The 24,020-nt window shown below is 39.8% G+C and overlaps 1 protein-coding gene across 2 annotated transcripts in view; it reads left to right on the forward strand.

Annotated features, from left to right (window-relative positions):
* EFHC1 (EF-hand domain containing 1) overlaps positions 1–24,020 on the forward strand; it is a 58,637-nt gene that overhangs the window by 32,190 nt on the left and 2,427 nt on the right. For both annotated transcript variants that reach the window (XM_059178245.1, XM_059178246.1), the window contains 3 exons: positions 1,951–2,164; positions 2,542–2,689; positions 21,713–21,856. In XM_059178245.1, coding sequence (XP_059034228.1) covers positions 1,951–2,164; positions 2,542–2,689; positions 21,713–21,856 — 506 coding nt within the window. The remainder of the gene's footprint in view (positions 1–1,950; positions 2,165–2,541; positions 2,690–21,712; positions 21,857–24,020) is intronic.

The following is a 24,020-nucleotide window of genomic DNA, read 5'->3' on the forward strand; positions in this document are numbered from 1 at the left end:
AAATATTTGAGGAGAAACAGGATTTTCATCATTTCAACGTGTTTCTTAAGATAAAATATTTATCAACTACAAAGGGGAAGTTGGTAATTTTTAAAGGGAGAAACCCAGAATTTATCTTCTACCCACATGACCAAAGTCAACATCACCAATAATGAGATCCATCAATATCACAAACTCCTTGGTGTACTTTGAGAACAAGAAATTTTTTTCTGTAGTATTTTTGCCAAAGATGTAAAAATGAGATGCACAAGGGACATTCAACATTATTCTTCAAAAGTGTCAAGGTCATGAAAGGACAAGGACAGAATGAGGAACTGTCACAGATTAGAGGAGATCAAAGAGAAAGAACAACTTAACACAATGTGAGATCCTGGGTAGCATCCTAAGTCAAAAAAACATAAGTGAAAAACAGGTAAAATTTGAATAAGAACTGTGATCTATTTAATACTATTATGTCCTTACCATTTACCATTCCTATGGTACCATTACTCTGGGTCTGGTAATTGTACAGTGACTATGTCAGATGCTATGTTGTGAGGAGTATGTGAAAATTCTTATTGTTCATGTAACTTTACACTTAGTTCTAAATAAAAACATAAAGAATTTTTTTTTTAACTTTTAAAATACTCCTGCCAGGGTGAACCAATGTCCCTCCCTTTCCACCCCCTTGGTACAGCCCAGCCCGCCTCTGTGCTCAGAATTTCATATTTTATTCAGTGTGACGAGAATCCTCTGGAGGTTTGAGAGCAGAGGAGTGATGTGATTTGATTTTTATAACTATATTGTGGATGTTTGTTTAACAGTTTTTTATTGTTAGAATGTCTAATCAAAAAAGTTTGGAGACTGTTAGATTAGGGAATAGTATGAAGAAATTATTTGATTAAGAGGAAACCCAGTGACTTTCTTTGATAAACAAATTATTATACAAGAAATTCCACGTTGTAAATGAAAAGATATGTGCTGAAGTTGCAATTTGAGGAGACTTTAGTCAAGAACAAGCATGTCTGTATTTAGACTTGTTCAATCTGGAATTGGTTTCTTAGGGTTATGTGATCACACTCAGTGATTTATGTAGGAACAGTCTTATCTACAAGATAGTTTCTCAAAATCAATTTCAACTCTACGACATGTATTGCTCATTCTTCTTTCTTAAATTTTCTTTTAAAAATTATATATAAAAATTGATTTGTTTAAAGAACTAAACTTGCATAACCATCTTAGTGTCTATGAAACTGAATATGTCAGCCAAGAGGTCTCAAACTGTGGGCAGCCTGTGGGCAGAATGTAGCCCACATGTTTTGTTTGGTGCACACAGGGCTTTAAAAGAGTTCAGATCAACATTTTAAAATCAGGGTGGTTTTTTTCCCCAGGTTTTTGCTTAAATTCCAGTTAGTTAACACACAGTGTAATATTAGTTTCAGGTATAGAATTTCGTGATTCATCACTTACATACAACACTGGTTTTCTGTCTTCCCTTGAGAAATGGGAAGATCCCCAGCATTGGGCTTACATTTGCACAAGACAGCAGCCAGTCAGAGTTGAGTTGACGTAGCCTCCTTTAGATGAGGCATGTCCTTTCCAGGCCACCACAGTCTCCCCAAACCCCCGCCCAGTACTGTTCCCTTACATTATACTTTGTATATTGGGTTTATATTATATTTTATCATTTTTAAAAGATCTTATTTTTTTTTTTATTTGACAGAGAGAGAAAGAGAGAGAGAGAGCACAAGCAGGGGGAGTGGCAGGCAAGGGAGAGGAAGAAGCAGGCTTCCTGCTGAGCAGGCAGTCCACAATGTGGGGCTTGATCTGACCTGAGCCAAAGGCAGATGCTTAACCAGCTGAGCCACCCAGGAGCCCCTTTTTGGTTTATATTTGATACCTAGTCCTGTAGACACTTAAGTTTTGAACATCTTGTACCTTTATAATAACTTCCTTTCTCCTCCTTCCTAGGAATCTCCCATCCCAGAAGACAAAGGCCGCCGATTTGTCTTCTCTTATTTTCTTGCCAGTGACATGATCAGTATCTTTGAGCCACCCGTCCGCAATTCTGGCATTATTGGGGGCAAGTACCTTGGCAGAACTAAAGTTCTTAAACCATCCTCGACCACGGAAAACCCCATCTACTATGGCCCGACTGACTTCTACATTGGTGCTGTGATTGAAGGTAGGTGTAAGCACAGCTTAGCCTTTCCAAGTGAATGGGTTCTTCTTAGTGGGAATTTAATTCGTTTAACTTGTAAGAGAGAGTTAGACTGCATTCCACCTGAACTAATATTCTTGTATATGTGATACAGTGTCTTGATCTCCTTATGTGTCAGTTAAACTGTAAGTTGGTCACATTCATGGGCCATAGGTGTAGAGCCCAAGCTTCCTGAACACTGAGAAAACTATTGCACATTTGTTTAGAGAGCTATGGAAAGTTCATTCATCTAGGTCACAGACCTATCTGTGACCTTGTCATTAGAAGATCGGTCTTGTTTTACCCCTAACAGCAGGATTAGAACCATAACCAAGCTAAGTGTATTTCTACCCTCTCCCCAGTGTTTGGCCACCGGTTTGTCATCCTTGACACAGACGACTATGTTTTGAAGTACATGGAGAGCAATGCTGCCCAGTATTCACCAGAAGCACTCTTGTCCATCCAGAACCGTGTTCAAAAGCAAGAAGCTCCTGCAACAGAATTGGAAAAGTATGTTTGATCATCTAAGGTCCAGTTTGGCTTTGATACTTACAAGGTATTTAGGAAGTAGTTCTTGATAAAATGAACAGGTAACCACATTTTAGATTTCAGATTTCCCTCACCAAATGGGAGTTATTACACATACACAGAAGGTTCTCTGGGTTCGTTTTAATAACTAGTAACTTAGAACTTTTTCAACTTCATTTATCTAGCAAATAATTATTGAATGCCTAATATGTATCAGTCACTATCACTAGGCCCTTCGGCTTTTATCAGTCAACAGAATAGAAAAGAAGTTGCTGCTCTCATGGAGTTGACCTCCTAAGCGGTAGGAGAGGGAGACAACCAATAAAGAACACAAGTAAATCATACAGTACATGAGGGGATGAATGCTATGGAAAGTGGAGAACTATAAGAATGATAAAGATTTCTGGAGGGTGATGGTAGGTAACAGTTCATGTGGGGAGCCGGGCACACTTTGAGAAGGTGACAGTGAGCAAACACTTGAAAGAAAAGGAGTCAGGCATGTGACTGTTTGGAGGATGAGCTTTCCAGGAAGAGGGACTGGTGAGTGTGAAGCCTCGGCCTGCCCAAAGTTCTGGAAAGCAGCAAGCTGGTAAGAGCCGCAAGAGTGAGGGAGTGAGAGGAAGAGGAGGAGGTGGGATTAGACCGTAGCCCCGTAAGATGGAGTTAGATCCTCTAGGACCCACTGGGTCTTTGGAAAGATGTTGACTTTTCTCTGAATAAAATGGAGAGCCACTGTGGGGGTTTGCAGGAGAGGAATGGCAAGATTTGGCATGTGTTTTACAAGAACTCAGCTGGCTGCTGTGCAGAGACTAGATCAGGAGGGAGACAAGTTGGGACCATGCTATAGTACTCCAGGCAAGAGATGAGGGTGTGTGGACCAGGGGACATGGAGAAAATTCTGATTCTAGATGTATTTTGAAGGTAGAGCCAATGGGACTTGAGACAGATTGTAGAGATGATATAAAACAGTCATTATGAATGACTCAGGTTTTTGTCCTGAGCAACTGGAAGGAAGGAGTTGCCATCAACTGAGATGGGGAAGATGTGCATTGTGGGTAGTAGAGGAGGGTTTTTTTGGTTGTGGGAAGGGTTTCAGTTTTGGTTATTGTAGGAGTGCTGACCACACTGACTCCATCTTTGGCCGTCCATCTTGTTCATGCCCATGCAACATACCCTCCTCAGGACTATGTGTTCCTGGCCCCATGGAGGTTAATGTCTGCCTTGATGCGATTGCAGGTGGCTTGTTCTGGTCTCCCCTAAAGTAGTGAACAGAAGGCCCCACTTTAGGTAGCTAGTAGAGATGGCTGGCCCACCGAAGACCTCACTTTAGGGAATTAGTAGAGATGGCTGGCCCACAGAAGGCCCCACTTTAGGTGACTAGTCAGATGGCTGGCCCACAGAAGGCCCTGCTTTAGGTGACTAGTCAGATGGCTGGACCACAGAAGACTCCACTTTAGGGAATTAGTAGAGATGGCTGGCCCACAGAAGGCCCCACTTTAGGGAATTAGTAGAGATCCTTTGGTGCACAAATGGCGCCACTTTAGATAGCTGCCCTGTGACCTCACCACCATGCCCCTTGCTCCATAAAAGCTGGGGTTTGAAGTCCTGACTATGTGGAGAAGAAGGGCAGAGAACAGCCGAGTGCTGCCTGGCTCATCCTGTCTGACTCCATCTCCCCGATTCCCCCCTGTAAGTTACCCTGAAAGAAACTGTGTAAGTGGCTGGAGTGGCTTGCTTTGGTTTTCAGTCTTAAAGCGCCTTTCCATTATAGAGGGTACTTTGCTGACCCCCTTCCCTCTTCTACCAGTATCCTGGGTTTAAGGTATCTATCATATCCAGGTGGAGATATCAAGGAGGCCATCAGATATAGAAATCTGGCTTACAGGCAGGAGGTCTGGGCTGGGGATGTAAATGAGGAAGTTGCTGGCTTATAGATGAATTTCAAGCCACAGGACCTGGTGAAATCTCTGAGGGAGCAGTGGAAGTAGAAAAGCTCCCAGGAGCAGGCTGATGTCTTCCCACAGTAAGTGCTGAGAGAGGAGACTGGGAAGTCCGTCAGCTTGTGAGGCAGGAAGAAAAGCAAGTGGGCGTGATGGCCTGGAAGTCAGGTGAGGGATGTGCAGGCCATCTTCCCTCTGGCGTGGAGCTCCGAACTCTAAAAGCAACCACACCAATCTTAATAATCAACAGGAAAATTTACCATTCTGCAACCTTTAAAAATTTGTCAAAACATGAAAAACTCTGATGGTTTTGTATGTATAAGGAAGTGAAAAAATAGTAAAACTAATTTTTATTTAGTACATTGTAATTTAAAACAAAGGCGGGACACCTGAATGGCTCTCAGTTGAGCAAGCGACTCTTGGTTTCAGCTCAGGTCATGATCTCAGGGGCATGAGATCGAGCCCCTCGTCTGACTACACACTCCTGCAGAGAGTCTGCTTGAGATTCTCTCTTCCTGTCCCTCTGCCCCTTCCCCTACTTGCATGCCCACTTGCTCTAAGATAAGTCTAAAAAAAAAAAAAAAGTTTGGCAACATCAAGAATTAAAGTGTTTTACTTCTTTGTAGAATAAACTTGCCGAGACAAGGTTGAACAGTGCTTGCCTCATTCTTGTCACATAACCAGAGCAAATATCTTTTCTATGCCTTGGCAAATTGGCATATTCCTTTCTAATTTTGGACCAGCTTTCAACATTTTATTATTTTTGCTTTCTATGTTGTGGAATATCTCCTTGCGTTCCTTTAATAACTTCTGAGAGTTCTTTTTTTTTTTTTTTTTTTTTTTTTTTTTTTTTTTTTTTTAAAGATTTTATTTATTTATTTGACAGAGAGAAATCACAAGTAGTTGGAGAGGCAGAGAGAGAGAGAGGGGGAAGCAGGCTCCCTGCTGAGCAGAGAGCCCGATGCGGGACTCGATCCCAGGACCCTGAGATCATGACCTGAGCCGAAGGCAGCGGCTTAACCCACTGAGCCACCCAGGCGCCCTATTTTTTTTTTTTTTTTTTTTTTTTTTTTTTTTTTTTTAAGATTTTATTTATTTATTTGACAGAGAGAAATCACAAGTAGTCGGAGAGGCAGGCAGAGAGAGAGAGACGGAAGCAGGCTCCCTGCCGAGCAGAGAGCCCGATGCGGGACTCGATCCCAGGACGCTGAGATCATGACCTGAGCCGAAGGCAGCGGCTTAACCCACTGAGCCACCCAGGCGCCCCTGAGAGTTCTTTTAATGTGAAGTTTCTCGCTGCATCTGGGAGATGCTTGTCCTTTCCATGCACCCACTGTCCTCATTCAGGCCCTTCTCCTAGCTGAGTGCTGTCCCCACTGGTGGTGGTGTCCTCATTCCCAGTCCTCATTCCCATTCTTCTGTACTTCCATTGTGTTAGATTCAACTTCACATCCAGTGTTAGCCCTTTTGTGTCTTTGCTTCACTTTCACTTTTCTTCGCCAATTTCCTCTCTCAATGATGTATTTCAGGTATACTCTGGGGTCTAGCTCTGAGCTAAAAAACAGATACCCAGAAGCCAGTCACTGACAGACTTGAAACAAATGAGATGATTGTTGGTGATCAATGTGCATGAGTTGTTTACGTGGTGGTCGGTGCACTGACCAGGCAGACAGGGAGTCTGTGCTTCCTGCAATCCCTCACAGTTAATAAATGTGGTAACTGAAAGTTGAACCATGTCCTTGAGGGGCTGGGTTATTTAACAGTGTTAACGGAAATTCCCACTTATCAGAGCCTTGCAAAGGGACAGCTGCCTGTATGTCAACGAAGACAGAAGGACTCATTGTGTCAAATGGGGATTTAACAATGTGGGGGCGTCCAAGTGGGATTCCCTCCATTTCAGTGGAATGGAAAGGGCAGGGAAATCCAATGGGAGGGATTTAAGAGAGTGGGAGGATCACAGCTACTTGTGGTGAGCACAACATAAGGTATAAACTTGTTGACCACTATGTTGTGCACCTGAAACTGTGTGTCAACTCTGCAGAAATAAAATTAAAGAAAAAAAATAATGTATGGGAGGAGAGGAATTTGAGAACAGAAGTATAGACCACTTTTTTGAGGAATTTTTTGTGCAAAGAGGAAGAAACATCGGCAGTAGCTGACAGAGGAACAGGAGAAGTTTTTGCTTATTTTTAAGATAAAATGAACAACAGCATGTTTATACGTACATGGGAATGATTGTGCTGAGAGGGAAATTGACAAATGTGTAAGAGGGGAGCTTTGTGGAATATGTGTGAGAGATGGAACAAGGAACCTGGTGGGGGAATGGGCTTTAAGATAGAAGCACCAAGTCTACGGCCATACCACCCTGAACGCGCCCGATCTCGTCTGATAGAAGCACCAAGCATTCATCTCTGGTGGTCACTCTCAAACTTTTTGGTCTCAGAGCATCTGTATACTCCTAAAAATTAGGACCAAAAAGAGTTTTTTGTGTGTGTGGTTTATATCTATTGATATTTACCATAATGAAAATTATATCTGAGAAATTAAAAATATTCATTAATTTGTTTTAAAAAATAAAAACCCTTTCCATGTTAACACAAATAATAGCATTTTATTTAAAAATAAATGCCTGAAGGTAGTATGAATCCCAGTGCCACACCTTCCATGTCTTCTAGCCATTCTGACTTTGGTTCCTAACGCCTCCCATCTGATCAAGAATCCGCTCCAAGGAGATACAGATCCTTTATTTGATGAATCATTGCTAAGAATCATGGAAGGGGATCTTGAGTACTTGTTAGACCTGAATACTTCTTTTGTCAAGTGTCAATCAGAGAATGATAATATTTGGAGCTAGCCATTTTCTTTCTCTGAGCCAGAAAATTTAAAAGTGCACAGGTAATTGATATTGTCAGTATCTGAAGTTCCTTTTGGGTTTTGGGTCCTTGTTGCAGTATATGGACCTCAGACTTAGAAAAAGACAAATGCTCATAAGTCCACACCTCTACACAAAAGCCCTGTGTATTCCTATATCCTTGCTTAACCAGCATCCCCTTTTGTGCTGTCATTTTCAAGAGGAGGCGTCTCCCCTGCTCAGTGAGCTTTTTCATCCTATTTTAGTTTTAGCCACTTTTCCCATACAGACATTCCCAACTGTTCTCATTTTTTTTTCTGTTTTCTTTATGCCCCAAGCTCTTCCATATTCAATTTGCAGTTGGTCTCAAATATGAGACCATGATCCAAGGTAAGTTCCTTCAGTTTTCTCATTCTTCACCTTAGAGAATTCCCGAACTATTACTCCTCTTTCTTTACCTTCTTATCAAAGATAAGTAGCTCCCATTTCTCCAGATATAATTATTCTGTTTTGGGTCTGTAACCACCTCCGTTCTGGCTGCTTCAGCATCCATGCTTCATAAACTGCTTCCATGAAGGTCATCGGTCACTTCCAGATTTAAATGGTCTCTTGTCATTTTTTCATTAATTCAACAGATATATGAGCTTGTGGCTTGTGCCAGACCTTATCATTCATATATATATATTTGCTCGAGCAAATATATGAGTGTGTAGGGAGCTCATAGTGTATGACAGGATGGCAAAAATTTTTAGTAAGGAGACGGGTAGTAAATAGTTTAGGCTTTGTGGGCCATACCATCTCTGTTGGAACCACTCAACTCTGCCCTTCCAGGGTAAAAGTAGCAGTCATAGGCAATGTGTAATGAAAGTGTGGCTGAATGACAATTAAACTTTCTTTAGAACAGGCAGCAGGTTGATTTTGAACTATTATAGTTTGCCAAGTCCCTGGTCTGGTCTTTAGCCTTTTTTGATTTACACGTAAGTCACTTTTTACGATCCCCCCCTTTATTTATTCTAAGACTTTTCTTTAAAAATTTTAGCAAATGGTGTTTTGCTAGTTTCAGGTGTATAATATACTCAACTATTCTGTACATTATTGGGTGTTAATCACCATTTGTCTATTGATTTCCTATGACCTTACTGAATTCTGTATCCATACTAGTAGGGTTTTTTTTGTGGAGTTTTTAGGGTTTTCTATAAATAGTATCATGTCATCTGCAAATGTGACAGTTTAACTTCTTCCTTACCAATCTGGATGCCTTTTATTCCTTTCTCTTGTCTAATTGCTATGGCTAGCACTTCCAGTACCATGTTGAATAAAAGTGAGAGTGGACAATTCTTGTCTTATTCTTCATCTTAGGGGAAAAGCTCTGTTTCTTACCACTGAGTATGATATTAGAGGTAGAGATGTTGAGGGTTTTTATCGTGAATGGATTTTGTACTTGGTCAAATGTTTTTACTGCATATATTGAAATAATCATATGGTTTTTATCCTTTTCTCTTATTGATGTGATATATCACATTGATTTGTGAATATTGAGCCATGCTTGCATCCTGGGAATAAATTCCACTTGATCATGGTGAATGATTTTTTTTTTTTTAATGTTGGATTTGGTTTCCTAATACTTTTTTGAGGAATTTTGCATCTATGTTCATGAGAGATATTGGATTGTAGTTTTCTCTCCCTCGCTCTTTTTTTGTAATGTTTTTATCTGGTATTGGTATCAGGGTAATGCTGGCCTTATGGAATGAATTTGAAAGCTTTCCTTGCTCTATTTTTTTTTCTTTGAAGATTTTACCTATTAATTTGTCAGAGAAAGAGATTGAGAGAGAGAGAGAAAGCACAAGCAGGGAGAGCAGCAGGCTGAGAGAGAAGCAGGCTCCCCACTGAACAAAGAGCCTGATGTGGGACTCGATCCCAGGATCCTGGAATCATGACCTGAGCTGAAGGTAGACGTTTAACCCACTGAGCCACCCAGGCATCCCAATTTTTTTTAATAGTTTGAGAAGAATAGGTATTAAGTCTTCTTTATTTTTTAAATTTATTTTTATTTAAATTCAACTATCAGACATATAATACATCATTAATTTTTGATGTAATGTTTAGTGATTCATTAGTTGCATATAACACCTAGTCTCCTTTAAATGTTTGGTAGAATTGGAGTGCCTGGGTGGCTCAGTCAGTTAAGTGTCTGACTGACTCTTCACTTGATCTTAGTCAAAATGTTGTGAAGCGGTAAGTGTCCGACTCTTGATTTTGGCTCAGTTCATGATTTCAGGGCTGTGAGATTAAGCCTCACATCAGGCTCCTTCCTGAGCGTGGAGCCTACTTAAGATTCTCTCCCTTTCCGTCTGCTCCTCCCCCACACCACCCTCTCTTTAAAAAAGAAAAAATAGAAATTGGTAGAATTCATGTGAAGCCATTTGGTCCTGGACTTTTCTTTGTTGAGGGTTTTTTGGTTACTGATTCAAATTTATTGTTGGCAATCAGTCTGTTCAAATTTTTACTTCTTCTTGATTCAGTTTTGGGAGGTCATATATTTCTAGGAATTTATCTATGTCTTCTAGGTTGTTTGATTTATTAGAGTATTATAAAAAAATTATACGCCTTTATAGTCCTTTGAATTTCTGTGGGGTCCACATCCTTTTTTTTTTTTTTTTTAATTGAATCTGGCTAAAGGTTTATCAGTCTTGTTGATCTTTTCAAAGAACCAGTTCCTGGTTTCATTGTACCATTCTAGTTCATTTCTGCCCTAATCTTATTATTTCCCTTTATTGGTTTGGAGTTTTGTTTGATATTTTTCTGGTTTCTTTAGATTTAAAGTTAGTTTGTTTATTTGAGATTTCTCTTGCTTCTTGAGTAGGCCTGTATTGCTATAAAGTTCTTTCTTAGAACTGCTTTTGCTACATCCCAAAGATTTTAGACCATTGTGTTTTCATTTTCATTCATCTTTATGTATTTTTTATTTGCTCTTTGATTTCTTGGTTGACCTAGTCATTGTTTAGTTGCATGTTATTTAACCTCCACGTATTTGTGTTCTTTTCAGATTTTTTTTTCTTGTGGTTGATTTCTAGTTTTATGGTATTGTGGTCAGAAAAGATGCATGGTATGACTTCAGTCTTTTTGAATTTGTTGACACTTGTTTTGTGGCCAAACATATAGTCTCTCTGGAGAACATTCCATATGCACTCAAAAAGAATGTGTAATCTGTTTTAGGATAGAATGTTCTGAGTATATCTCTTCAGTCCATCTGGTCTAGTGTGTCATTCAAAGCCACTATTTCTTTGTTGATTTTCTGTTTGGATGATCTATCTGTTGATGTCAGTGGGGTGTTAAAGTCCCTTACTATTACTGCAATATTATTGTTTACTTCCTTTATGTTTGTTTTAACTGGTTATGTTATGTTGGGTGCATAAATATTTATAATTGCTATATCTTCTTGTGGGAGTATTCCCTTTATATAGTGTCCTTCTTTGTCTCCTCTCACAGTCTTTGTTTTAAAGTCTGTTTTTTCTGGGCACCTGGTGGCTCAGCTGGCTAAGCGTCCCACTCTTGGTTTTGGCTCAGAGTTGTGAAGTGACCTCAGGGTCGTGAAATTGAGCCATATATCAGCCTCCCCCACTCAGCAAGGAGACTTCTACCCTCTCCCTTTGCCTTTCTCCCTGCTTGTACACTCTCTCTCAAACAAATCTTAAAAAATAATAAAGTCTATTTTGTCTGATATAAGTATTGCTACTTTGGCTTTCTTTTCACTGCCATTTGGATGAGAAATGCTTTTCCATCCCTTCACTTAATTTGCATGTGTCTTTAGATCTGAAATGAGCCTTTTATAGCCAGCGTAATATATAGGTGGATCTTGCTTTTAGTTTTTATTTATTTTTTAATTTTTTAAAGTAGGCTCCATGCCCAGCGTGGAGCCCACTGTGGGGCCTAAACTCACGACCCTGAAATCAAGACCTGAGCTAAGATCAAGAGTAGGACACTTAACTGACTGAACCACCCAGGCACCACTGGGTCTTGCTTTTCTGTCCATTCCATCACCCTATGTCTTTTGATTGGAGCATAGTCCATTTACATTCAAAGTGATTACTGATGGATATGTGCTTATTGCCATTCTGTTCCTGTTTTATGACTGTTTTTGTATTTCATCTCTGTCCTTTCTTCTCTTGTGCTCTGCTCTCCTGGTTTGCTGGCTTTCTTTAGTGATATACTCGAATTCATGTCTCTTCATTTTTTGCATATCTGTTACCAGTTTTTGATTCGCGGTTACCATTAGGATTGCATATAGTATCTGCAGGTAGCACTCTATATTAAGCTGATGTTCACTTAAGTTTGAACCCATTCTAAAAGCACTAAAATTTTGCTCCTCTCCCCTCCATGATTAGGTATATGGTATCCTATTTAACATTCTTTTATTTTTTTAATTCCTTAACTAATTTGTATAGATATGCTTAATTTTACTGCTTTTGTGCTTCCTTCTTTTTTAAAATCCTACTTACAGTTTTTCCTTTTCATTGGAAGAGTCCCCTTTAACATTTCATGCAGGGTTGATTTAGTGGTGATGAATTCCATTAGCTTTTGTTTGTCTGAAAAACTCTCTTTATCCTTAATGATAGCCTTGCTGCACAGAGTTCTCTTGAATGCAGGGTTTTCTTCTTTCAGCTCTTTGAATATATGCCTTCTGGCCTTCAGAATTGCTGCTTAAAAATTAACTGATAGCTTTATAGGGATTCCTTTGGATGTAACTGTTTTCGTTTCTCTTGCTGCTTTTAAGATTCTCTTCATTATTACTTTCTGCCGTTTTAATTACTATGTGTCTTGATGTGGACTTCCTTAGGTTGATTTTGTTGGGGCCTTCCTATGCCTCCTGGTTGTAGATTTCTGTATCCTTCCCCAAATTCAGGAAATTTCCAGCTATTATTTCTTCAACCACATTTTCTTCCACTTTTGATCTCTCTTCTCCTTCTGGGATTCCTATAACCTGGATGTTTCTACACTTGACAGTATTCTTGTGTTCCTTAATCCATTTTCATTTATTATTATTTTTTCTCTCTCCTGCTCAGCTTGATTGCTCTCCTGAACTGTGTTCTCCAGGTCGCTGATTTGTTCTGCTTATTCTAGGCTAATATTTTATTTTAGTGTACCAAAGGATATGTATATATAGTGTATATGTATATGTTAATATATAAATTATATATATAAAATCTATATATTTTATTTTAGTTTTTGAGTTCTTCATCTATGTAATTGGTTCTTTTCAGTGTTTTCTATCTCTTTGTTGAAGGTCTCACAGAGGTTATCCACTCAAGTTCAATGATACTTTATGAGCAATATTTTAAATTCTCTGTTAGGTATATTACTTATCTTGGTTTTGTTTAGCTCTCTTGCTGTGATTTTGTTCTGTTCTTTCATTTGGGATATATTATTTGGTCTCATTTTGTCTTACTCTCTGTCTCTTGCCTTCAGCCCAGTTGTCTGCAGTGGTTCTCTTTGCTTGTTGTGGCAGTTTTTGGTCCCTTTGGTATTAGTGGGCCAGTCTAGGGCCACCTTGGGTTTGAGTTGAGTCAGACCAGACATTGGCCAAAGCTGTAGTAGCACTAAACTGCAGGGGGGTACTGAGAAACTTTCATTGGTGGGCAGGGTCTGTAGTTAGACCAGACATCTGGCCCTAGCCTACTGCTGGGGCTATAGTCCTAATGGTGTGTATGTGGTGATCATTCCCTCACCCTGGAGCAGGAGTCATTTTGGAGTGGTGCTCTCCCATCTGGGCTGCTTGCACCCTGCCTGGCTTGTGGCACCACTTAGGATGGACTCCTGCTGAGGTCAGGTTGGAGGGGTCAGGTTGCACTGTGCCAGCAAGGTCCATGCTGATTTTCAGTATAAGGGGACCTGCGGCCACAAGGGCGGGTTAGGAAAACTCCTGCTCAGACCAGGATGGAAAGGTCATGTCTGCAGGAGACCCCACAGATGGGATGTGCTGTTTGCAAGCTAGATGGAGAGTGTTTATGTTGCCCTGGTTCCCACAGGTGTCCTTGAATTTTAGGGAGGAGAGAATGGTACCTGCTCATTTGTTCCTTTTTTTTTTTTTTTTTAAATATTTTATTTGAGAGAGGGAGAGAAAGAGTGTATGAACAGGGGGAGGGGTAGAGGGAGAGGGAGAAGCAAAGTCCCCACTGAGCCTGGAGCTGATGAAAGGCTCAATCCCAGGGCCCTGAAATCATGACCTGAGCTGAAGTCAGCCACTTGACCAACTGAGCCCCCAGGCCCCCCTTCTCTTTTGTTCTTAAAGAAGTTTCCCAAAGTGTCCAGTCCCTCCAGGACACACTCTGAGATTAGTAAACAAATCTCCCTCCTTGATACCCCCCGCGTTTTTCAAACTGCTGCTTCTATGCTGTATCTCAGCAGGGTTCTTTGTTGTGCTGTCTCTTTAAGGGCAGAGACTCGGTTTCCTCTTGCCCTCCTGGCTCTCCCAGAGCAAAGCTGCTCTGGGATTTTTTAAAGTTCCAGGTGTTCTTTGGGTGTTGAGTTTGATAAGTTCTTTATAGATTCTGGACACTAGTCCTTTATCTGATATGTCGTTTGCAAATATCTTCTCCCATTCTGTCAGTTTTCTTTTGATTTTGTTAACTGTTTCCTTAATCCAATCAAGAAATGGGCAGAGGACATGAACAGACATTTCTGCAAAGAAGACATCCAGATGGCCAACAGACACATGAAAAAGTGCTCCATATCACTCGGCATCAGGGAAATACAAATCAAAACCACAATGAGATATCACCTCACACCAGTCAGAATGGCTAAAATCAACAAGTCACGAAATGACAGATGCTGGCGAGGATGCGGAGAAAGGGGAACCCTCCTACACTGTTGGTGGGAATGCAAGCTGGTGCAGCCACTCTGGAAAACAGCATGGAGGTTCCTCAAAATGTTGAAAATAGAACTGCCCTATGACCCAGCAATTGCACTATTGGGTATTTACCCTAAAGATACAAACGTAGTGATCCAAAGGGGCACGTGCACCCGAATGTTTATAGCAGCAATGTCCACAATAGCCAAACTATGGAAAGAACCTAGATGTCCATCAACAGACGAATGGATCAAGAAGATGTGGTATATATACACAATGGAATACTATGCAGCCATCAAAAGAAATGAAATCTTGCCATTTGCGACAACATGGATGGAACTAGAGCGTATCATGCTTAGTGAAATAAGTCAAGCAGAGAAAGACAACTATCATATGATTTCCCTGATATGAGGAAGTGGTGATGCAACATGGGGGCTTAAGTGGGTAGGAGAAGAATAAATGAAACAAGATGGGATTGGGAGGGAGACAAACCATAAGTGACTCTTAATCTCACAAAACAAACTGAGGGTTGCTGGGGGGAGGGGGTTTGGGAGAAGGGGGTGGGATTATGGACATTGGGGAGGGTATGTGCTTTGGTGAGTGCTGTGAAGTGTGTAAACCTGGTGATTCACAGACCTGTACCCCTGGGGATAAAAATAGGTTTATAAAAAATAAAAAATAAAAAAAAAATATTTATGACTCACACAAAAAAAACAAAAACAAAAAGTTCCAGGTGTTAAGATCTACTAATTGTTAGGCCCCTCTGGTTTTCAAAACCAAATGCTATGGGGATTCATCTTCCCTTGTGAGTCCCCTGTGCCTGAAGTGTGGGGTCTGAGCATCTGTCCACGCTCCTGGAGTTCTTCCCTCCCACAGACAGTTCTCTGGGTCTGTTTGCTTCCCAACCACATCTCTGCCCTTCTTATCCTCTCAGTGCGGCCACTTCTCTACATTTAGCTGGATGTATCTGTTCGACCACTCTTCAGATCATTTTTTGGGCTATTTACACTGATGTATTATCTAGGTGTATCCATGGGTTGAGGTGATCCCAGGACCCACCTAGTCCACCATCTTCTCTGGAAGTCTTTACCACCCCCTTTTAAAAAAACTTTTTTGAGTTCTAGAAAGTAAGAGTCTCTGATATTCCTGCTACTTCTCTGGAAGCCTATTCTTTGTATCTTTTTAATACATTTTGTCTACTGGGTTGATGTCTCTCAAGATCCTATTTTTGGTCCTCTTACTTGCTTTTGCTAAACGCTCTTGACAATCTTATTTCATTGCACAGTGTCTAAATAAGCTGCTCTCCATTCTGACCATTCTCCTGATTCTATCCTAGATACCTGTTGGCCTTTCGATGTGTCCTCAGCCAGCTGAGTCACAGTATCTTACCATTTGTACAACAAAAAAAACGAGGCCGTTGTCATTTTCATTTTTGTAGCACAACTGCTTTTCCTTCTTTCTTCTTCCTTCTTTCTGTCTCATCAAGTGGAGATAGCAGTGAGTTGTGATAACATATGTAAAGCGCCAGCATAGTGTCTGGCACACACAGGAGACAAGCAATAAATGTTAATTGCCCACTTTTTCTTAATCACATCAGTGTTCCATCTGCCTTGGTTTGAAACCTAGAAGATACCTTTGACCTCTTTTATTTTGCGCCATGTTCAATATGTTAAATACTTTTATTCCATAATATGTCTTGCCTCTGCCTTCTATTCATTTGCCCCACCATTTCCCAATTTAAAGCACTCTGTCAGTTATGAACTGCATTTGTCCGCACATAATAACAGAATTAGCTTAACCCAGTGGAGTTTTATGTTCTTCCTGGAATACAGCATCTTGAGGGAAGTGGTCTAGAGCTGGTGTGGTGGCTTTGCAATGCCAGCAGAGAAATGATATTTTTTCTCCCTCTTCTCAGACATCTTAGCAAGTAGTTTTTGCCCTCCTGCTTTTCATTCTGTGGCCACAAAGTGAATGTTCCTTCTCCAGCATTGCATCTATAGAATCCAGGCAGGAAGAAGGGGAAGGACAAAGGGTAAAGGACTGAACAGCCAATCTCACCATGTCTTTCCTGTTTTTAAAGGGCTTATCCAGGAGCCCCACCCAGTAACTTCTGCTGACATCTCATTTTCTGGGCTGTGTCATGCAGCCACTCCTAGCGGCTGCTCCAAACAAAATAAGGACCGTGTTAGGAAAAGGAGAGGATGAAGATTGCACAGCGAACCACCAGTGTCTGCCATACTTCCATCACGGCTTACCTTGACGTCCACAATACCTCCTGACGTATCTTCCCATGCCCACTCTTTTCCTTAATCCACTTCATGTACAGTGAATCCTGGAACTTGACTCCAAATTCATCATACGACAATTTCCCCCTCCATTTTATTGAGGTCTAAATGTATACAGTTAATATGTACAACATGGTGGTTTGTGGCAGTTATTCACAATGTATACCAATCAAGTTAATTAACACATCCATCACCTCACATGGCTACCATTTATATGTGTGTGTGTGTGTGTGTGTGTGTGTGTGTGTACTGGGAATGCTTAAGATCTCTTTGCAAATATTAGGTATATGGGACAATATTACTGACTGTAGCCACAGTGCTGTACATTAGACCTCCAGAACTTCTTCACCTTGTTAATGATTGTTTGTACTCTTGACCAACATCACTCCCCTCCCCCAGCCCTTGGACTTCAACATTTTTTAGATTCCACACATAAAATGAGATTATACAGTATTTGTTTTTCTCTGGGTTATTTCACAAAGCACAATATCCTTCAGGTTCATCCATGTTATCACAAATGGCAGGATTTCCTTCTTTTTTTTGGCTGAGTAACATTCCATTGTGTCATGTTTTTTATATATGTATCACATTTTTAATCTATGTTTTTTTTCCATCTATGGACATTTAGGTTGTTTTCATTTCTTGGCCTTTGTGAATAATGCTGCAGTGATATGGGAGTGCAGTGCACATGTCTCTTTGAGGTTGATTTCATTTCCCTCAGAAATATATCCAGAAGTGGGATTGTTAGATACTATTATAGTTCTATTTTTAATTTTTTGAGGATATTCCATGACTGTTTTCCATAATGGCTATACTATTTTATATTCCTACCCACAGTGGGAGGGTACAAGAGTTCCCTTTCCTCCACAGCCTCCCCAGGTTATTGGCTCTTGTCTTTTTGATGATGACCATTCTAACAGGTATGATATCTCATTTTGGTTTTGATTTGCATTTCCCTCAAGATTAGTGAACTTGAGCATCTTTTCATGTTCTCATTGGGATTTGCATATCCTTTTTGGAAAAATGTCTACTCAGGTCATTTGTCCATGTCTTAATAGGATTGTTTATTTTTTTGTTATTGAGTTATATGAATTCCTTTTATGTTTTAGGTATTAACCCCTTATCAGATATATGGTTTATGCTATAGTTTGAATGTTTGTGTCCTCCCCCCAAAATTTATATGTTGATATCTCAATCCATATTAAAAGGCCATGTGATATTATCAAGAGGAAGGGCCTTTGGAAAGTGATTAGATCATGAGAACCCTATGAATGGGGTTAGTGTTTATATTTAAAACAAAACAAAACAAAACTTGGGCACCTGGGTGGCTCAGTGGGTTAAGGCCTCTGCCTTTGGCTCAGGTCATGATCCTGGAGTCCTGGGATCAAGCTCCACATCCGGCTCTCTGCTCAGCAGGGAGCCTGCTTCCTCCTCTCTCTCTGCCTGCCTCTCTGCCTACTTGTGATCTGTCAGTAGAATAAATAAACAAAATCTTTTAGAAAAAACCCAAAGAGCAAAAAACAAAAAAACCCAGAGAACTTGCTAGCCCCTTTCCATCATGTAAGGACACAGAGAGGAGACACTGGCTATGAACAAACAAGAGCCTTCACCAGCCACCACGTGGAATCTGGGGTGCCCTGATCCTGGACTTTTACCCTCCATAACTGAGAAAAATAAATTTCTGTTGTTTATAAGCTAACCAGTCTCTGGTATTTTGTTAGACTAGCCTGAACAGACTAAGACAGTTTGTAAATATTTTCTCCCATTTCACAGGTTGCCTTTTCATTTTGTTGATTTTTTTTCTTTTGCTGTGCAGAAACTTTTTTGGTTTGATGTAGTGGTGCAGAAACTTTTTTGGTTTGATGTAGTTCCACTTGTTTGTCTTGCTTTTGTTGACTGTGTCTTTTGGTGTCCAAAAAAACATTGCCAAGACTAATGTCAAGGAGCTTTTTTCTTTTGTTTACTTCTACGGAGTCCAAATCCCAGGTTTTGTGTTTAAGTCTTAAATCACTTTGAATTAATTTTTGTGAGTTCTATAAAATAGGGATCTGATTTCATTCTTTTGTGGGGATACCCAGGTTTCCCAGCCACTTACTGAAGAGACTGTCCTGCCCCATTGTGTTCTTGGCACCCTTGTCAAAGACAGTTGAGCATACATGCATGAGCTTATTTCTGGGCTCTATTCTGTTCCATTGGCTTATGTATCTCTTTTTATGCCAGTCCCAGGTAGTTTCAACTACAGGAGCTTTTTTTTTTTTAAGATTTTATTTATTTATTTATTTATTTGTCAGAGAGATAGAGCACAGGCAGGCAGAGTGGCAGGCAGAGGCTTCCCCTGGAGCAAGGAGCCGGATGCGGTACTTGATCCCAGATGCTGGGATCATGACCTGAGCTGAAGGCAGCCACCTAACCAACTGAGCCACCCAGGCATCCCTGATTACAATAGCTTTGTAATGATAGTTTGAAATCAGGAAGTGTGATGCTCCAGCTTTGTTCTTCTTTCTTGAGACTGCTTTGGCTATTTGGGATTTTTGTGGTTCCATGCAAATTTTAGGATTGTTTTTTCTATTTCTGTGAAACATGCCATTGAAACTTTGATAAGGATTGCACTGAATTTGTAGATCACTTTGGACATTTAAACAGTTATTAATTCTTCCAATGCAAGAACACAAGGTATCTTTTCATTTGTTTGTGCCTTTAATTTCTTTCAGTGTCTTAGTTTTCAGTATATCTTTCTTTCATGTCCTTAAATTTATCCCTAACTATTTTATTGTTTTTGATGCTATTATAAGTGGAATTTTTATTTTTTTCCTTTAGATAGCTCATTGTTAATGTATAGAAACACAACTGATCTTTGTATCCTGCAACTTAACTGAATTTGTTGATTAGTTCTAACATTTTTTTGGTGGAGTTCTTAAGGTTTTCTGTACATAGTACACATCATTTGTGAACAGAGACCATTTTACTTCCTTCTTTTGTATTTGGATGCCTTTTGTTTCTTGCCTAATGGCTAGGTCTAGTTGAATGCAAACAGCAAGCATGGGCATCCTTTTCTTATTCACTGTTGGGTATGATGTTAGCAGTGGGTTTGTCATATGTGGCCTTTGTAATGTTGAGGTACATTTCTTCTATACCTAATTTGTTGAGTTTTTGTCCTGAAAGAATCTTGAATTTTGTCAGATGCTTTTTCTTTATTGAGATGATGTGATTTTTATCTTTCATTCTGTTAATGTGGTATATCACATTTATTGATTTTTGTGTATGTTGGACCATTATTGCATACTAAGGATAAATATAATTTGATCATGGTATATGATCCTTTTAACGTGCTGTTGAATTTGCTTTGCCAGTGTTTTGTTGAAGATTTTTGCATCTATATTCACGAAAGATATTGGTGTATACTTCTCTTATAGTGTCCTTGTCTGGCTTTGGTATCAGGGTAAACCTGGCCTTGTAAGAAGAGCTTGTGAGTGTTCCTTTCTCTTCAGTTTTTTTGGAAGAGTTTGAGAAGGATTGTTACGAATTTTTCTTTAAATGCTAGGTAGCATTCATCAGTGAAATGATCTGGTCCTTAGCTTTACTTTGTTGGGAGATTTTTTTTATTACCAACTCAACCTCCTTAGTTGTTATTGGTCTGCTCAGATTTTCTAGCTCAATGATTCAGTCTTAGTTGGTTTTGTTTCTAGGAATTTACTCATTTCTTCTAGGTAATCCAATTTGTTGATGTATAATTATTAATAATGATCTCTTACAATTCTTTGTATTTCTATGATTTGTAACATCTTTTGTAACATCTTTCATTTCTGATTTTGTCCTTTTTTTTCCTCTGTGCAGGTAAAAGCTTGTCAGTTTTGCTTATCTTTTCACAAAACCAGCTTTTAGTCTCATGGATTTTTTCTATCATTTTTCTGCTCTGATTTTTACCATTTCCTTCCTTCTGCTAACTTTGTGCTTAGTTTTTTCTTTTTCTAGTTCCTTGAGGTATAAAGTTAGTGTGTTTTGATTTTTGTTATTGTTGTTTTGCATGACCCAGAGATGGGAGCAGAGGGAGAGGGGAAAAAGAGAATCTGAAGGATGCTTCACACCCAGCACACAGCCCAAATGCAGGTTTTGATCTCACAAACCTGAGCCGAAATCAAGAGGTAGATGCTTAACTGAGCCACCCATGCACCCCAAGATCCTTTTTTTCTTAATGTAGACATTTACTGTGATAAACTTCCCTCTTTGAACTGCTTTTGCTGCCTCCCATATTTTAGTATGTTGTATTTACATTTTCATTTCTTTAAAGATTTTTTTAAATTTCCCTTTTGACCTTTTTTTGATTTCTTCATCATAGTACTACTATTAAGATATTTCTATCACTTAAAAACAAAACTCTGAAGTTCTTAGTCTGGTATCTGAGAACCTCCATAGTGGGTCTCCAAATGATCATCTAACTTGAGACTTCTAGTTTACTTTTCCACAACCTCTGCACCCCAAACAGGTTTATTATACTAAGCTCTAGCATTCGTTTTCATGCCTTTTCTCAGGCTGTTCCCAGTCTGCAGTTCCTTTATTTCATTCTTCTAATCCCAAGCCCTCACATCCTTCAAGGCCGAGGTCAAATGCCACCTCCTAGTTCAGCCCTTCCTGATCCTCTCAGGCTTTGTACCTCCTCTACATGGTAACGGTCATTTTCTCCCTTCTGTGAGTAATTTTAAAGTCCATGTCTTAATTACCTTCTGGAGATCAGGGATCCTTATTAGAGGCAGGTTCCTTCTAGAACTGGGCCATACATGTTCAATAAAGAGTTGTTAGATGAAAGAATACTTCTAGGACTGTCAGAAGAACTTTGTTTAAAGCTGACATTTCCATGTGTCTATGTTAGGTACAAAGTGCTTTATAGGTAATAGTTCTGGTAATTCTCACAATAATCCTCATGAGGTGACTTCCTTTCAAAGCTTCCATATGATAGATGAAACTAAAGTTATAGACAATTAGCTAATCTACTCAAGTTCGTGTAGCCTTTCAGCGGTAAAAGCTTTTGAACGAGCTTGACTCTAGAGCTCATACTCTTTACTATAATTTCTTCTCTCTCAACAGTGAAAAGCAGCAAGAAATCAAGAACGGTGTTACTCAGCCTCCTGACTACCCAAAGCTCTGTGAGCAAGAAACTGCCTGTTCTGGGAGTGGGTCTACCTTCACTGAGACCAAGGGGAGATCTTGGATCATGGATCAAGAGCTAAGGTCAGGCCAAGGAGTTGACGCTGAGTCTTTGCAGTTGAAATAGCCACATGTTAAAGTTCTAGCACATAAAAGACTTGCCTGCTAAACCCCCCTCCTCCCCCAACTATAAGAAAGAACAAGATTGAAGTCTCTTTGCTGTTGAAGAAAATATGTGAATTCCATTTAGTTCTTGCTAAGTAGAGGGTTTTGCCAGGTTGCTCCTAGGAAAATATTCTAAGAGTGGAATGAAAACCATATCTTTCTTACCTGTGGGAGTACAATCACCCTATAAAACTCATGTTTGCTTTTATGGAAAGTAAAAGAAGGGCATTGGAAGGCTTGGCACAGAGTTTGCACCTCGAGGGTTGTGAAGCCAGCCATCTCTCTCAGGCAGTCCCTATTAAAGACAATCACTGAGCCCCTGTGTTCCTTTGTTAACATGTGGGTCTTGTAGCTTTCCTGGAGAATGGGTCCTGGTTTGCACCACCTCTGTATAGGGGCTGTAACTTTTCACCAGCTCTGTCTTACACAGTACCACCTGTTGCAAGTTCTGTTCAAATTTACTCCATCGTGCTCAAAGGCAGCAGACGCTATGGGCATTTTCCCTATTGTATGAAACAGTATGGCCATCTGGCCCCTTCAGGGAAGGGAGTTATCTTCTCTTTTCCAAAATGACTGCATGATCACATGTTAAATATATATGCTTCATGGCTCTAGCTCCTGATACACAAGACTGAGGTTTGACTATTCTCTGACACTAAAGTAGCTCCCTGGCAGTCACGCATAATTCCATACGTATGATCGGAGGTGTGCCCAACAGATACACATATTCTGCTTCAAAAGTGAATAATGCCAGACAGCATTTAGATACTAGAGGTTTTTATTAGAACTTATACCATAATTTGTCTTACTATAAATGTAACACATGCCCAGAATAAATAACTTTCAAGGAGTAAAAATTTGGAAAATAGAAGTATTTCTTAAAAGCCCATAACCCAGAGATGATTACCTCCAATATTGCTTTAATATGCATATAAAATGGAATAATCCTGTAATATTTAACTAGCATTTTTGCACTTGATAGTGTATTATGAAAATTTCTGACATGAAATGTTTTTTGGAGCCCTGATAATTTTTGAGTATGTATTATATTCACATGAACACACACACATACACACACACACACACACACTTGATACCCTCCATTCCCCACAAGTAACTACCTGTTTCGTTGGTTTTAAAATCTCTTCCCAGAGTTTCTTTGCACAATATAAGCAGATTTAAGTGTTTTTATTCCCCTCCCAACTTTTATATAAAATGTAGCATTCTGTTCCCACATTTACACCTTGATTTTCTAACAGATCTGTCTACTCTTCCTGCAACACTGTCCGTGGGACATTATTATTACATTGCCTCATTGTTTTTGGATATTGTTTAACCAATTCCTCCTTTGGGGATGGGGTTTTTTTTTTTTACACCTTTAGCTGTCTCAAGACTGCTTTATTAGATTGCATCTTTGTATACAACTCATGATTATTTCCTTAGGATAAATTACTTGAATTTCTTTGCTGGGCTTTTGCTTCATGTTTTCCAAATTGTTCCTGAAAGATTCTAGCACTTTATACCTTCCTCCAGCAAGGGTTGCCAGTGGGTCAAAAGGGAATTAAGTTAACAGAGGCCATTTGGAAGAGTGAACCTTTCAAATATTATATGTAGGAGGAAATAGGAACAGGAGAGCCACAGGGGACCAGTATTGTGATGGTGTGGAGGGAGAGGGTTCAGTGAGGGGTGGCTGGATGTACTTGAAAGGACATGTGTGAATCTGAGTGAGATGTCTGTTCTAGTGTTGCCTCTCCCAGGACATCTGGGATAAGTCTCTAAGGTCTTCGAGTCTGTATTTTAATCATTGAGCAAGAGAGGAGTGCTTTCTGAGTTTATTGGGATAAAATGAGGCCCCAAAACAGGTTTATAAAGATGAAATGTGAATCTTTTCCTGCTTCTAAAATTCTGTTTCTTGTAACAGTACTTTCGTGTTCAGAGGGAAAAAATACCGGGCTTCTGCTTATCCTGGTTGTGTTTTGAAGGGACAGACCTCCCTCTTTTTAGTCCTGTGGGTTACTCTCCTCTCTCTCCATTTCAGTAAATGCTAAGCCTAACTGAGAAGTTCACCATTTTCCATAAAATT

Source organism: Mustela lutreola, chromosome 6, assembly GCF_030435805.1.
Source record: "Mustela lutreola isolate mMusLut2 chromosome 6, mMusLut2.pri, whole genome shotgun sequence".
NCBI classification, from domain to species: domain Eukaryota; kingdom Metazoa; phylum Chordata; class Mammalia; order Carnivora; family Mustelidae; genus Mustela; species Mustela lutreola.